At 42.5% G+C, this 17,160-nt stretch overlaps 1 protein-coding gene across 2 annotated transcripts in view; it reads right to left on the bottom strand.

Annotated features, from left to right (window-relative positions):
• Positions 1–4,216: 4,216 nt before the first annotated feature.
• Positions 4,217–17,160, bottom strand: part of EXPH5 (exophilin 5) — a 33,289-nt gene continuing 20,345 nt past the window's right edge. Inside the window, exons 4-6 of one of the 2 annotated variants that reach the window (XM_032202557.1) lie at positions 14,394–14,469; positions 12,905–13,031; positions 4,217–11,047 (exon numbers count right to left, since the gene is read on the bottom strand). In XM_032202557.1, the coding sequence (XP_032058448.1) occupies positions 5,700–11,047; positions 12,905–13,031; positions 14,394–14,469 (5,551 nt within the window). In that variant the 3' untranslated portion in view covers positions 4,217–5,699. The remainder of the gene's footprint in view (positions 11,048–12,904; positions 13,032–14,393; positions 14,470–17,160) is intronic. The other variant, XM_032202564.1, reaches the window with a different exon arrangement.

Raw genomic sequence — 17,160 nt, 5'->3', positions numbered from 1 at the left:
ACGTGGGGGCATCTTGCTCCCTGATGCCGAGCTCGCCTGCCCGTCCCGGGGAGGAGGCAGGGTGCTGAGGAGGCTCAGCCCCATATCCCGGTGCTGAGAAGGCTCAGCCCCATGTCCCGGTGCTGAGAAGGCTCAGCCCCATGTCCCAGTGCTGAGGAGGCTCAGCCCCACATCCCGGTGAGGCTCGGGCACGTACCCACAGTCAGGAGCTGGAGCATGCCCTTGGCTCCTGCTGTCTGTGTCTTGCAGTTGGGTCTTGTTAGGGCTGGAAAGCCCGGTGAAGGGGAAGGAAGGGTCACGATGTTGTTCTCTAGAAAATGGAAAGTTTTGCAAAACAAAGTAATTTCATAGATCTAACCTGATGGATAATGAATACAGAGGGGAAAACCCCAATGATTTGTCTCCTGAAGTTGTATCATTTTTATCACAAGTGCCTTTGTTGCTACTAGGAAGTAGTTCAGGATGACAGTAGACGTGGAGGCTTACAAGGCTGAAAGAAGATTAAATGATACTTCCATGAAAGCTTGGATTTTTCAGATGCAAAACGTTGAGAGCATGAATGAATGTTGCATGTTTTATATATAAATAACATGAACTTCAAGGCTCCGTGAATACAGACCATGAAAAACAGGTTCTTTGAAAGGAATCATCAAGTCTGGTTTCCTCCCTGCTTTTGCCTTTAGTCTCCTAAATTCCCTCACCTCAAATTACCACAGATTTCCACCAACATGCCATATATGATACTCCCAACAGGCAAGAGAAAACATGTATAGCGTTAATTTGGAGTTACGTATTTGCTTACTGGCCAACCACTACCTCACTGCCTGCCGCTTTCAGCGAAGGGATCACTGAGAGCTGCTTTCCTCTCCCTCTCCACCAGTTTGGAGCACACTTCTGGGCACTGGAAGGAGAAGAAGCTGACTGGGAGCAGTCACTGTGGGCTGACCAAGGGCCAAGCGTGCCTGGCCAACCTGGTGGCCTTCTGCGATAAAATGACTGTGGATGAGGGGAGGGCAGCACATGTAATTTAACGTGAATTTAGCACAGACGTCAGGGTCTCCCACAACAGTCTTATATCCAGGTTGGGATGTTATGGTCTGGATGGGCAGACAACCAGTTGGGTTAAAAACTGGCTGGGTGCTTGGCTGGGCTAAGAAGGTGGTAGTTAATGGTTCGTCTCTACCCGGCGGCTGGTAACGAGGGCAGTGCCACAGGGACCTGGGCTGGGATGAGATGATGGAGTGCTCCATCAGTGAGTCTGCAGGTGACGCCAAACTGGGGGACCAGTTGGTATGCTCAAGGGCAGGGCTGCCATCACGAGGCACCTGGGCGGGCTGGAGGAACCGGCCATGACATTTGACAAAGTCCCACACCTGGGTGTTGGGGAGCAGCAAGGACGAGCTGCTCCCTGGGGGCTGGGGAGCACAAGGCCATGGCCTCCCCGGTGCTTGTCCCCAGGGTCACTTCACCTGGCAAGCTCACGGGGACAGGGCAGTGCTGAGGTCAGGTGGGGACGTCAATCTGAGGAGAGACGGGGTCAGACAGCCCCAGGATGGCTGTAGGGCTTTGGGGACAGGGACTGGCTGAAGCTGGGCTGGCACCACAGACGGCCAGGCTCCACAGGGCTGTGGTGAACTGGAGATCGATACCCCGTGGTGTCACTGTGACGGGGACTGATGGCCCTGGGTGGCCTCAAACATGGTCCTGGCCTGTGGGAAGGGTGAGGGGAGGTCCTGGAGGAGGGGGTCAGGGCCTCCTGGTGCCTGTGGACACCTTGACTGGGAAGGAGACACCCCTGTGCTGGTACAGGCCAGGAGTGACTGACCGGGAGCAGCTCTGGGGGAAGGGCCCTGGGGTCTCAGGGGGCGGTGAGCAGGACATGGGCCAGCAGCGGGTCCTGGCAGCAATGGCTGCCTGGGCTGTGTGAAGAGAGGCTGAGGGAATTGGTTGTGCCCCTCGATCCTGCACTTGTTGGAGCACATCTGGATGCTGCATCCAGTTTTGGGCTCCTCAGTGCAAGATCCAACAATTTGGATCAAATTCAGGTGAGGCCACTGAGATGGTGAGGCTGGAGCACCTGCCTTGTGAGGGGAGCCTGGAGGAACTTTGCTTGTTCACCCTGGAGCCAGGGCAGCTCTGGGGGGGCCTAACAGCACTTTCACAGGCTCTTCACAGTGGCACTGGGCAGAAGGACAGGAACAAACAGGCATAAGCTGAAATGAGACATTCAGCCTGGATATAGAGGTTTTTTTTCCCCATGAAGACAGTCAGGCACAGGCTGCCCAGAGAGGTGGTGCAGTCTCCACCCTTGCTGTGATGAAGATGGACCAGAGAGCACCTGACCTCCCTTGTCCCCTGAGCACTCCTGTGATGACACTAGGAGCATGCTGCCCCTTCCTGCAAGTGTCCAGAGCTCGGTTATTACGTTCACGGGTCAGATGGGGATATAAACGACCTAATGGGTGTACTGAGATAAAGACACAAACACAGCCTTTGCACATAAACTGTTTCCTTATGAAAGCAGGCTGAGGGATGGTGTTACTGAGCTCAGGTGCCACATCCACTGGCTGTAGTAATTAAGGTTCAAAGTGAGTGGTGAGTCTCGCACCATCACACTGCACGTGGCAGCCAGTCTTCACCAAGGTCTAATTCTGGCCAGAGTGATTTTCACGTGGATCTCATTGCCTTGTAAAACTACGCATCAACTACTACCCTTGGCCCCGTGTGGAGTATCGTCTCCTCAAGGTGCATGTCTCCTGTAAAGATTTGTAAAGATGCAGGTTTCCTGGTGATGGAAAACTACTCGTACCAGAGACTCACTCATCAAATGGCAGAAAACTAAAGGCAGCAGCACTGGTAACTGACAGGATCAAGAGCTGCTGAGGGCCATGAGCCAGCACCGTGGCAGGCACAGGGTGCCCATAGCTCAGCTGGGCACGTCCTTCGTGTGTGCAAGGCAGGACCAAGCTACCTTTGCCTAGAGCTGTGTGATGGACCAAAGGTGGATACCCCCTTGTAAACCTCCGCTATTGGAGCTCCTGACAGCACTGCCCAGCAACACCCTGGCAGCAATACTAAAATGCTGTATTTTGTGTGTTTTATTTATTTAATTATTTATTTTTGGATAAATTGTCTGTGATGTTCTCAGTAAGGGAAAAAAATAAACAGTACCAATGCATTTGTTCATTTGAATGCAGTTTATTGCAAACAAGTAACTTCAGGTATGAAAATCCTATAAATTATGAGCATTTATATAATATACTTTTGCCAAAGAAAAAGCTTGAAAGAGCGAAGGTATCAAAATCTGGCTCTGCTGAACTCAACGGAGCTGATTGCTACTCAAAGGATTTTTCTCCCTGTTTTCACTGAACTGGTTTCGAGAATACCATCATTCAGTGTCAATATTAAATCACGGATCCTCAACAGGCTGCAGTCATGCACAACTGATTTATTACCAGAAGCTGTTTTTTGGTTTGTTTACATTAAATCAAGCTGCCTGGTTTGCTGTAGGTACACAGCAAAGCAAACGAGAAAACTTTTTTTACACCAACAGGGTGAGAATTTAATCCAACTTCTATTAACAGGTAGAAAATACTTACAAATAAACATGTTCTAAACCATCCCCTTCAAGTCAAGCAAATCTGTATGACCATTTATTTCCCTTGTAAACATTTATTTTATTATCCTTTAACTTACGGAGGCTGGTATTCCCAGTTTTTAGATTAACATATTTTGCAGAAATGTACAACACAAATTCCTCGCTGGTACTCAGCTGGCTTTATTGGCTTACTCTACAGGATCCCAAACACATAGAACCATTTACAGAAAAAACGTAATTTCTCCTTAGAATACCACATTTTACAAGATTACAGTTACAGGGTAGTTATTTCCTTCCACTATTGCATATGTCAGCATACGCTTACATTCTTCCAAGACAGACATGTTTTGGAGATCAATTCTGACCATAAATACATAGTTTATATTAGTCCTTTTATGTACAAGACAAATTATCTTAGTATAAAGTAATAATACTTATCTATCAGTATAGATTTGAATTAGACCCACTTCTTTAACGAAGTTTACAGTACAAAAGATAAGGATACCAGTTACCTACTATCTTTTCATCTTTTAGTTTCTTGTGGAGTATTTGGTGAGACAAGCACTGCTTGCTTTGATAAAATATATTATTTTAAAATATCAGTATATCGTCCTTCCAGTTACAAAAATATAAGAAATTTATTTCCTACAGAAGTTTTATTGAATTAAAAAGTGTATCAAAAATATGGATCAACATTTTAGATCACATGTGAAATTATTAAAATAGAAACAAACGTATAATTATTTAAAAATACTATCTTCTGGCTTGCTATTTCATATAAAAACGGATCAAAGCTTAGTTAGAAACTTAATGGCCAGGGATGAGTTTTGGCTACTGAGTAATAACACAACATTCATTAATGTGGCCAAAGAAAAGCCGCAGGAAAACAATTGCGGTGCTTCATTTCAAAGGATAGAAAGTTCCATGGTGACAGTGGGAATGGTGGGAAAATGCCAGAAAGAGGTGGTAATTTAGCAAAGGGCAAAGAGCACTTTTCACCAGTTTCACCTGCTTCGTGGGATAAAAATACCAACCTGTGCAGCGGCGGCCCAGCCCAGCGCCCGCTGCGAGAGGTGCCCCACACGGGGCAGCCACAGGTTGCACCACTCAGCTCATCTTACCACTGCTAGGAGAACTTAGGATTCAACTACAAGGTTTGTATAGGAAATAGGGTAAATCCTTTTACATTTTGCATGGTTTAAAGTGCTGGGTTATTAATCCAACTTAATCTGTTCCAAGTCAAAGGCAGATGCCTGGCAATTCATCTCAACCGTAGCCAAAGCTGTGTTGGTTGTGAATCTCCCCGCACGCACGTTTGAAAAGCAATTTCCATGCTCATCTGTGTTAACATCCATGGCAATTTCACAGTTCTCCAACAGTGAAAATTCCTATTACACTAAGCAGTGCTACGCCCCTTGCTCAAGCGCGTTAGCAGCTCTCCTGTAGCACACAAAGCTCATTGAGGAGAAAATTCCTGGCATGGAACCCACCTCACGCGACACGGCCACTGCCTGGCACAGCAAGTGCCACCAGGACATCGCTGCAATGCCTCCCTAGAATACAGAAGAAGAGCATTCCTACAAAATATGCTGTAAAAAGAGAGTTATTTTCATTTCGCGTGGGTGTTAGGTGGGATGGATCAGCATTACGATACTTGGTCTGGTAAATGAGAGTTGGAGAAACATTTATCAGCAACGTAACCTGTTGGTTTCCTATTACAACTTGTATGAAGATGTAGCTAGAGCAAGATTTTATCTATTTTAGCACTGTTCTACCCAGCTGGCAGCAGCCTGAGCCACTGCTTGCTGACTCAGAGGAAAGCCATCTCTAGCCCTATGCTGCCCAAAGCCCTATAGTTGTTTACCTACAGAAGGTAATATTTGGGGATGGATTTTTTTTCCCCCCTGCCAGGAAAAACCAACAATAGTGAAGCCACATATTTAATACAAAACTCAAACGTTCAGCTAACATAAACTACCAACCTCTTTGAAACTTAAGATTGCCCATCTATAGCAGCACAAGAACTGGCTCAAAGTATTTTACATGTTTTTGCCTGCCCCAAAACGACCGAGCTATCTTGCCATCTTCGTACCACAGGCTGTCACAGCTCTGATTCCTTATCTATCTCATCTAGGTAATATTCATCGTCTGTGGTAGTATCAGAGTCCGAGTCTGAGTAAGTAGCTGGGTCTTCCTGATAGATGTCCGTCAGCTCTCGGGGGGATGAGGCAGCTGATGATATTTTGCTCCCAGCAGAACTCGAGCTGAAAAGCGCAGCCCTGTTTATGGAAGGGGTCTCTCCATCTCGGAGAGCACCAGGGTTGTTAAGAAGACAAGGTCTCCATAATCGCCCTTCTGTGAGGGACCTCTTGATGTTTTCCAGGAAGGCCAGCTGCTGTTCTTTGCCAAATATACCAAATTCAACGGAAGGATACATCAAATTCCTAGTGCTGTAGCATTTCTCATCATCTGACGCCCAGTTCTCATTTTCGTCACAAGACAACAGCTCTGAGGAAGATTTAAACCTCTTCCCATGTATGCTGTCCTTTGGCAGAATATCGCTTCCAGAGGCAAAGGTCTCACAGGAATCTTGAGCACAAATACCCTCAGAAAGGTGACGCTCTCGTTGATTTTTTGCTCGATTCTTGCACACCAGATAGCTCTGCAAGTTGGCGTTTTTTAAGCTATTGTACTGGGCGGTGTTTTGATGCTCGCCAAGAGCGGTCTGAGAAGTCAGATTTTGCTTTGGACATATGTCCGTCTGCAAGCAATTATTTACAAATGTGTTTGAGTTTTTGTCAGTTAAGAGTGGCAGGGGAGGACTGCAAGCACTGCTGGTAGCTCTTTTTTTCTCACCAACCACTGGGTCTGGTGTAGTAGCACTGAGTGAGGTGGGCTGGCTTCTGTTTTCTAACCCCAAATCAAGCGTTTGGGCATTCTTATTTCTTGTGGCTACCGCTTTATCTGTAAATAGGGTTGAAAGATTTGGCCTATTTTCTACTTTCATTGTAGTCTTTTTGGGACTGATGGCTTCCTTCTGGGCGTATAAGCTTGCAAAAGACTTCCAATTTAAGTTGTTAACTAGCGAAGAAGGATCATTCACATTTTCACTCTTACTATTCTCAGCTGTTTTCTGTATTTGTGTATTCCTGTCAGGGTCTGGACTGTGATTCTGATTTTCATTCTCAGACTGGGGAGATGACTGATGGCAATCTGCTGAAACCAGCGAGTCAGGGGACATGCTGGCCTCTAAAGACACGGCATTCCCATCATTCTGTGAAAAAATATTACTTATGTGTGGTTTGGGGGGTAAATTTTTACTTGAAAATTTTCGGCTGGTTTTGCAAACAGCTGCCAGTTTATTTTTAATGGAGGCTCTGTTTTTCCTTTTTTCTATATCTTTGACTTTGTCTCTTGTGCAGTCAGAGAGAAGCTTGCTCTCGTTTTCTGCACTCTGTGTTAATTTTTGGTCTTGTGAAGCCCCGCTGACTTTATCTTTACTGTTAACGTTCACGCTACCCTCACTGGGCTTTTCTGATTCCTGCAAACCACTACAGTCTTTACCCACCTGAGTACTCTCCGAGTTTTGTTCTTTTTTAATTTTTGAGTTCTTTAACTCATCTTTATCTGTGCTGATCGTTTTGTCTAGCTGAAGTGATCGATCAGCACTGGAAGTTGTGCTTACCTCAAATGCTTTGTTCTGAGACTCTGACAGCATTTTGCTAGAAGAGTTTAAATCATTTGCATTACTTGTTGATGTATCAGCTCTTAACTGCAGTCCACTGCATTTGTTATTATACAGGGGGGTGGTTCGGTGTAGTAAATTTATTCCCTGTTTGACTTTGGTACTGTCCCTGTCTGTGTCCTCCCTGGGAGGCAGTGGCCCGTCAGCACGCTCCGTGTTACTGATCCTTCCACGAGAACTCTTCTCCCTCGTGTGGAGGAGTAAACTGTTCCGATTTTTATTTGTACTTACAGTAGCAGGCTGATAGCAGTTTGCAGAGCTTCCCTTCTGTACACCATTTTTATTTGTTGAAGTAGAATAAAAAGAGTTGTCTAAAAGTCTGTCTGGTTTGGGAGGGGTTGATAAAGTGGATGTTAGTGGTGCAGCTGTAGGAGGAATGTCCTTTTCTTTCAGACGTGTTTTCGTACTTTGGTTGTTTGAAGCATCAGAAAGGGCCTTACCTGAGTTAGCCGCTATTGCAATGGGTTGTGGACCACCGAAAGAAATGTCTTTTGTCACCACATCAGGAAGGATGCTGCCTGTTACTGAAAGGTCTGCTGAACTACCCTTCCTGTTATTGACCGTACTCACTGACTTCGCAGTACATACCCTCTCAGAGCCAGGAGGGAAGTGCGAATTCTCTTCTTTACTATTAACAGCAGTTTCTAAGTTCTGAGGCGTGACCAGAGCTGAAGATACTTGGTCAGAAGAATAGCAAGGCACCTCTTTTTCTAAAGTACTGGGGAAAAAAACATTTGCTAAACTCACATGACCTTCGTTCTTCTTGCTTCGTATTCTTGGTGTCTGAGAATTGTCATCAGAAAGAGGTAAATCTGCATCCTCTGCATTATCCCTGAAGAGGTTACAAAATGCTTTTGAATGCCTCCGTGGCAACGTGTAATAAATTGAAACTAGCTCATGATACTTGACGTGATCTTCATCAACACAAACTGTAAACGTGCTTGTAGTTTTATATTTCTGCAAACCGTTTCCCCCTTCCTTACAGTCCGAAAACACAGAGGATTCTCTTCTGCTTAGATGTCTACATCTATCACTTAGTTCAACTGACGTGCTGCCACTTACTGAATCATTAGGACTTCTGGTTAAAGGATTGGGGTAATCTCTATCTCTGTTACTTGTAGCAGCATTTAATGGTGCTGAGGTTAAAAAGGAGCGCTTTGATTCTAAACAAGACACATCTCTTTGACTAGAACAAAAGGCATCAGCTCCACTTGGGATTTCAGACCTTAAGCAATCATACGTACTTCTTCTATTTTCTCTAGTGAAAGAGATGGGTGTATCTGACATAATACTACCAGCAATGCTGGCTGATTTTCTAGGTAAAGTGTAATAAATAACAAGTGGATCAGAAGACTTAAAGTTGCTTCTGCTAGGGGAGCCAGTAATGCTGCAGCTACTGGTATGTCTCAGTAAGCTGTCTTGCTTGTGAAGCTTTTCAGTTCCAAATGAATCATTCCTTATTTTCCCACTTTCTTTTTCAAGGCAAAAATAATTTAAACTATGTTCAGAGGTCTCGGGGTCTCCATGTGTATAAATACTTCCAGAACTTCTGTGTTGTGGAGAACTAGCATTGAATTGTCCACTATAGTCCTTAGTAACTAAAGTGCTTGTACTTTGTGGTGTTTGCTGTGAAATCTTCTTGGTAACACCAATTCTGCTCACTTGAGCTGTTTGTTCACCTCCTGCATGAGATTCAGTAACTGTGCAACTTGCTGAAGAGTTAGTTAGCGTTCCTAAACATTTAGAATTGTCTTTATGAGAAAGTGCTTGTGGAAAGCTTGGTGAGGAACTAGATGAACAGTCAGGAGGCCAGGACGTGCCTTGACAGTTTTCTAATTTTTCGGTGGATGGAGCAGAAGCAACATTTAGCAGTGAGGAAAATCCCTTTGGAGGAGCATGGTTAACTGCTTCTGCACACCGGTTATCCTGCTTGATGCCTTCTCTTTTTCTCATGTAATGCAGATTATGTTTCCATTCCTTCTGACTCGGAAGAAAAGGTTCCTTTCTGCTCTCATCAGCTGGCAGAAGACAGGGATGCTGACTGAATACACTGTTGAGTGGGCGATCATTTTCCTTCATTTGTACATTTCTTTTATCGCCGTTTGATGCATCCATTTTTGCAGTATCTGTTCTGGCACTGGCTTGGGTTAGTCTCTTTGATCTCAGTGAGTTAATGAGAGATGCATCACCCTGCAACATGGCAAATGCAGAGTTATTTGAGGGAAAACTCTGGGCGTTGATGTAGCTTGTATCTGCTTGTTGAGAAACAGACCGTAACGGCATGTCTTGAACATCCACTTCATCTGGCAGTTTCATACCTTCAACATTTTCTAGTTGTGTGAAGTCTGCCTTAGTGCTTCTTTGGGTAACAATGACTGAATTCCTTTTCAGTCCTATAGGTTTTGTTTGGTCCTTCAGATTAGGTAAGACTGATTCATCGCTTCTGATAATAGCTGAAGAAACCGAAGAGTTACAACTTAGCCAAGGCTGACAGCCCTCAGTGAATTCTGAAAAAGTTCTGCTTGCACTTCTTGTTATTGTTTTGTAATTTGTATTTTCTGGAGAACACATGTGAAAATCGTTCTGCAGGTGCTGTGAAGAAAACTTGGCATTCCTTGTGTGAGTCCATTGCTGGTCATTTAAATTAGCCATAATCACTTCAAAGCTGGCATCAGGAGAAAGAAACACATCATCACTGTGGTATTGAGGAAAATCTGTCCAAGGATAACTGTCTCTCCTTCCATAAGAATTTTTTTGGTTTGCATACAACTTGCTGTGAGAATTATCTCTATGGTATGACCTGGAGAGATTATTTTCTGATTGGTATAATGGATAATTTTCCCAGTTATCAAAGGACAATGGAGAAGTAGCTCTGTCAGGGCAACTAACTCTACTAAAGCAATTACTACTTGAAATAGATCTTCTGTACTGGTGCTTTGAGTGGTAACATGTGTATTTCTTGTTTTCTTGCAAAGAGCTAGGATATCTACCGTGGTCTGTGGCATGAAACTCCATCAGGGATTGGGTTCTAAACATTTTTTCTTGAGCTGATGTTTGTCCAGGAGAGTCTGGTGCATTGTTCCATACGATAGAAGATAAAGGAATTCTCTTTGGGTTTTGTCGACCAAACCTTGGTACAAAACCATTGTTGCTCTCCCTTGCCAATGGATGTTGTAAACCAGACGCTGAGAGCTGTTCAGAAGATACTGATGACGGGCATCTCCGAAGGGAACACACAGAGTAACTCCTGCCAGCTGTATCCCTGTTCATGTAACTCTTGTGCCTAAATCCACTGTTCTGTGTTACGGAAGGAGGATATAAGCTACCTTCTGAAGATCGCCCAAAAGACACAGTAGACAGCCCGCTGCTTAGCAGATGAGGATTGCCATCAACTGGATCACCGTATTTATAATCATCTTGAAAGGTTTGTTGCCAGTTCATATACGCACTGTGCAGTTTCCTTGGTCTAATGAAAATCTTGTGTTCATCTCTGGCTCTTATTGTTCTCAGTCCATCTGGGAAAAATGTGCTAGGCATGTCACTCCAGTCATTTCTGTGTTGCCCTCTACTAGCAGTCTGTCTCTTTGAAGTAGGGAAGGCACCTCTGTTGTATTGCACATTTGAAGCACTGCTGGTAGAAACCGGCCTGTCCAGCAGATCTTGGGATTGTTCCTGGGCCAGCTGGTCATCCAGATCACTTAGAACTGCACAGGGGAAAAAAAATAAAGATACTCGGTTTTGTTTTCTTTAATAATCTTCTGACTGTTTTCGTTAAAATTGTACTACGTTAATAATTAGGACGGGTTTTGAAAGAAGTCAATTTCTCAACATGCAAAACCTCTTCCAAACCACACATTCCTCATCCACAGGACCTTTCAGTGGCCACCCATTATGACTACAACAAAAAAAAATGCTCTGCTCCATGACTGATCTCAGAAATGGTTTTTATGTAAATGTCGGTCTTTATGCTGTTTAGAAGAGAAACAGAACGATTTGAAGACTGAATTCTTCTTCACTAGCTTCCTCATGGGAGGAGGGAGAAGAGGGGGGGAAGGGCAAACTTCCCAAATATAACCTGTAAACAAAAAATCCCTGAAAGGAATTCCCTATGCTTGTAAGCAAACATGGACCCTCGTGTGATCACAACATACAGTTACGATCTAACTGTAAGAAAACACAAAAATCTGCAAATCATCAAACAAGCATATTCAGTAGTCTCACAAGTCCACTGTTTGTTTCATTTGGAAAATAAGTTCTTCAATAAATTATTGCTTATTATTCTAAAATGGACACTGAAAATGGCATTTTCTGGTTGAAAAAGGGTAAGAAAATAGTTAAGAACCTATGATTCATTCTAGCAACAAAGCTGTAGTTATAGACACTCTCAAGAACTGGAATTAAACACTGTGCAGCTCAGCTAACCAAGATATTCAGTCATAAGACTAAGTAACAGCAATGTATTTACAGCATTTTTATTGGCAAAAAAAAAAAATAATTACGCATTTGCTAACTGTATTCTTTCTGTATTTTGAAAATAGCACACACAAGACAGAACCACAAATGGATCTGGCAGTTTTGTTACAGCATTTCCTAACCCAGTTAAATAAAAAAAAGACTGACTGATCAATCCAAACAAATCTGGGCTGATCATACCAGATCACTAAGAAAACATTGCTGGGTATGTATGGGTGGAATAAAAAGTGAGAACAGATTCTGAATTGTTCTGGTTTTCTAAGTTTCTCTTCAGCACAGAAGAGAGAAGAGTTTTGAGATACTCACATTAGCACAAGAAAAAAGAGGAGTTGTTTCTGAGTCTTCTATTTTGAGGGCATCAGCCAACCTATGAAGAGTTTTTCTGCCAGTGGGCAAATGTGCGCAGTTATGACTGATACCCAAAAGTGACGATGGGCATGTGGGTTTCTGAAGAACCACCGTCCACCATGCAGTGCTCCCTGCTTCCAGCACTGCCAACTCACCCACTGCTTCCTGATCATGCTTTCAATCCCAGCTCTGACCTCTTGTAATTTTGTGTGGCAGCACACCCATCATCTGGGCCTGATCCTGCTTCGCTTCTCAGCAGTCAGAAAAAAAGAAACAGCAACATGAGACTGGCTCTGTGAGGGCTCCCAGAAAGGTAACTGAAGGCCATAATGCCTCTCGCTTCTGTGGCTTGAGGCCTTACAATTCATAAAAGCAGGCCCAGTAATTCATTATCAAAATTATGCATGCAGGAAACTGCTGTGAAATACTTCTCCCATAACTATGTGTCTAGATCTAGAGAAAGAATATAGGCTCCTGCCAGAATAAAGCAGAGCGAGATGCACGCTTTTCAGATGTGATTCTTCTGGACTGGATCAGCAAGAGATAGACACGTGCTCTAAGAGGAACCAGTGACACATCTTAAAGTCTACATCAGAGCAGATGGACAAAGCCAGCAAAAAGTACCCACTGCACCAGAAATAAGCCATATCTTTGCAGCTTAAGCTTTAGCAGAAGGAACTATTCACCATAGTCACTTCTGACAGCAATAGTATCAGAACAAAGTAAGCACATGCACTTACCACTGAAAAACTCCTTCTCTAGCTGTTCATTCCACTCCTGTGTGCTTTTTTCCATCATTTCATCTTGTTTTACATCAAAAGAATGACCAGTTGCATCAGTTGACATCAGGGAATTACACATTTCAGCCTGTTAAAAAGAGTAAGGCAACGTGATTTTAGATCTATGCATATAAGTAGATTTGCTCATCAGGTCCTCATGCTGTAGCACGTGTTGGACACGTTGGTTATAATAACCTTATAGTAACAGGTGTAGTTTACTCATTTTTTTCCATTTGCATCCTCACTGTACAGTATCTCTTCATTTAAGTTTTCCAAAGCATTTTTTCCTTGACTAGCACATTTTAAAATCTACACAAGAACTCCCAACAGAAACTGAGTAATTGTCACAGTCAATTTTCATATTGCAGCATTTTCTCTTCCCACATCTGATCTATTAGACAGTTTCAGTACTACAGCTAAGCCAGCACTTTGAGGGGCTGTGATGCCTTCAGCAGCAGGAAAAACACTGTTTTACTCCCCATCTGTCTGAGTTTAGCTTACACGCCAACCTGGAGAGGTTCACACCCTCTGCTGCTTTATTTTGGCTGAGACCCTTCCCCATGTTTTTCATAAAAATTACCCAGCTACAGCAGTGTATTTGTATAATAGCCAGGATTCTGTGAATCCTGATGAGATCTCTGTCTCAGTCACATATTAATAAAGATTATCCCTTTGTTTTTGAAGTATGAGAGAAGGGTGGTGTCCAATTTACCTCCTCTATAGCTTTGATTATATACTGTACACCTTCTTAGTCCCCTCTGTGGTTATACCATACCATTGAAGGGGACAAAACACATGTTAGTAATACAGGGCAATAAAGTAATTAAAATAACAAATATAATCCTTGGAGGAAATCTGTTTATTTCAACAGAGTACACATAAATTACATCAGATAGACATTTGTTTTTCATACTTGAACTAAGCTTATGCTTCTAATACAGAACATTCAACCAAAAGTTAATTTTCTACTGTCAAAATTCACATATACATGGGAATTCTGTGCATGGAAACATTGCAGGAGCATGCTTTAGCTTACAGCCTGCCCATGTCACCTACTGTTTTTCATTCTTGTACAAATGAAGGAAAAAAAAAAAAGTAAATAAACTATTCAAAGTGAGGTTTTATCTGTTTGTACTTTGGTTACAATTGCCAAAAGATGTGAAGAGTTTGGGCATTATTCATGCAGTAGTCTCATTATTAGGAAAGAACTGAAAACTGATCAGAGCTAGATTCAGTATTACCTAGAAAAGTTTTTGACTTTTATAGTTAACAGGGCAAGCTCATTTCACTGCCTTCAACAGGTTCACAGCATGTTTTACTCACTGTTTAAAACAAGAATTGCAAGAATATTATTAAAAAAGAGATATCAACAGCCTAGATGAAGGGGATTAGTATTTGAAAAGAGCTGTGATTTACACATTGTTGCAAATAAAGTTGGTAAGACACTTACCATTGCCATTTCTTCCACTTTCGGAGCTGTGCTAGCAGAATTGTCATATCTGTGAGGAGGAGGGTTCAAATGTTGGCTTGGAAACGGAACATGAAATCATTTTATGCAGTAGTAAATAACCAGCAGTTTGTTTTTAACAACTACCAAAAGGCATTTGAAAAAAAGTCTTCCCTATGATGAATCCCTTCTCCCCCTCCCCCCCCCCCCCAAAAAAAAAAAAAAATCCTGCTAACCAAAAAATGCAAAAATGCTGGAGAAATTTACCATTTGGTTTGGCCTTGTCAATTTGCAAATATTTTACCTGCACAGCCAAGTATGATCTCAACCTACCGATATCTTAATGCTTACAACAGCCATAAAGTCATTGTTTAAATCCAGCATTACAATAGGATATTATAACTTCCTTTTCCAAAGAACAGTAATGTAGCAGGTACTATGAATACCTGGAGTTAACCATGTATATATTGGTAACTGTTTTTTATCTGAAACTCTACTGCTTTTCTCTGCCATATTTCCCTACATGCACGCAGAGCTGTGCTGTGTCCCTGCGAAGGAGGTGAGACAGCAGACTGGTTTCGGTGTAAATTTGGAATTTGCTGCTACCCATCCAAAACAGCCTTTATTTATCATTTTTTAAGACATACTAGAATAGAAAGCTTGTCTGTTTTCCTAAGCTACACAGGACTGCAGGGGTTTGGCTGGAGTGTTTGTGAGTAATGCAGCTGTCAGAGTGAGCCAAGAAGCACTGCACATCACAGGCATGCTGCTCTCCTGGGTCACTTGCAGACATATAAATAGATACAGAAACTAAAGGAACAAGAACAATATTTGACTTCACTTAGTCCATTCCGGTCTACAAACACTTATTTTACAGATAAGCAAACCCAAACCCTTCAAAAGCCCTGAAGGAAATCGTGCTCCATCTGTGCTTATTGCCAGTCCTTCCTTGTCTCAGAAAGGCTTTTTCCCAGGAAGTTCTCAAGAGAAAGAAAAGGGGGGGAAGAAGGTTCTGCTCATTCCTGTTTGTCTCTGAGTCTTTTTGAATGATCTTGTTCTTAGGCTCTTAAAACCTTCTTGTGCTCAGGCAGACTATTTTATTGTGCTTCAGCAGCAAGTAGAAACCGGCTTGTTGGCAGGTTCTTTGTGGCCAAGCCTTTCCTCCTGAAGTGCTTTGTCATTTGTTTGCAATGTGCTTGCAGGCAGGGAAGAACAGTTGAAAGGTGCAATTTGTTTTTGCTTCTGTAATTGTGAACTTTAAAACCAAGATTCCTCTCTGCCATGGGGTCCAACTGAAACCAATGGAAACGAGCCTGGTGACCTCAGCGGGCTTCGCATCAGGTCAGGCTCTCTGAATCTGAATTTCCTAGTTTTTCTCGGTAGTACTGAACATGAACAGCCATTAATTCAGAGGGTTACCACTCCCTGTGAATAAGGTTTACAGAATCAGGACTCAGAGGTATATGCAACTCTTGTTTTATACTAAAATGACATTGAATATATTTTAATGCTTCTACCACGGATTAAGAATTAAACTCGTGTTTCAGAATTTTTATGATGATTTCCTGCAAACCAAGTTCAATGAAAACCTGTGCTTTAGCGAGTTATCTCAATTTTCATTATATGCATAACAAAAATGCAAAAGCTTTGCTAGAAGCTCTCTTCTTCAGCTTTACTGTGCAAAGCTGCTCCCTACTGTTCTCCCTGCTTGGTGCTGTGCCTGGTGCAGAATTAATTGCTCCACGCAATGAAGCTTACACGAAGCAGACTCTTCAGTGAGAAATATCTTCTGATAGTCTAGACAAAAATTAAATTTTCATTTGCACCTCTGGCATTATTCTAAATTCCTCCACGTCTTTGTTGTCACTGTTCTTTGAGAAATAACTGGTCATTGTATCCTGATTTATTTTCCTCCCTGCAACTTACACAGACAAGGTTATTTTAATCTTTTCCCCATACCAATCTCTCCACCTCCTTACCTGCCTCATTTTTTTTTTTCACTCTTTCAAGTTTTTCGGCGTTCCAAAAATTAAAGTTTTATTTCGTTCCAGAGAAACATCGTTACATTTTAGGAAAAAGTAATTTTAGGAAGTTTCTCTTTTGGTTAAGGTTTTTAAGCAATGTTTACATTAGTTCACATACACACAGGCACACACACATGTAAACATTATCTATTACCCATAGTAAGCCAAGGAGTTAAACTTTCTCAAGCTCAAAAACATTTGCCATCAGAAAAACCACTATTTACTTCAGAAAAGCAAGAGGTTATTCGTTAAACATTTTCACTTACATATACATATGTATCTAGTTTGCAACAAGAGAGTGTAAGATTAAAAATACGTATGACTACTACTATCTCAACTGATAACGATAATGTAAGACCATGACCTGAAATCTGCTGCAAATTGCTATTTTCATTGCGGCACCTGTCTTCCCCAGGCCACATTCAAGTTGTCTAATGTCAGATTGCAATCCGTTTTCTTCTATACTATCCTTATCAGTATTACCTTAGAAGCCAGCTAAGCAGCAGACACGTAACACCAACATGCTGAAAACACGATTAAATAGCATTTCTCTTCCAGAATGAATAAAGCTTACAGATCAGAAAAGAGTAATAACAAATTCAAGAACATCGATCATTTCTGAAACACATCAAACATTTGGTTACCTTCAAACTCCAGTTACAAACCTTTTATTAGCATCTCCTGTATCTCCACATACGCATATTCTGTTTTGCAGCATCCATAATTTATTCTCACAGCAGAACACC

The sequence above is a fragment of the Aythya fuligula genome, chromosome 1 (assembly GCF_009819795.1).
Source record: "Aythya fuligula isolate bAytFul2 chromosome 1, bAytFul2.pri, whole genome shotgun sequence".
NCBI classification, from domain to species: domain Eukaryota; kingdom Metazoa; phylum Chordata; class Aves; order Anseriformes; family Anatidae; genus Aythya; species Aythya fuligula.
This window is presented reverse-complemented; position numbering and strand designations above follow the sequence as displayed.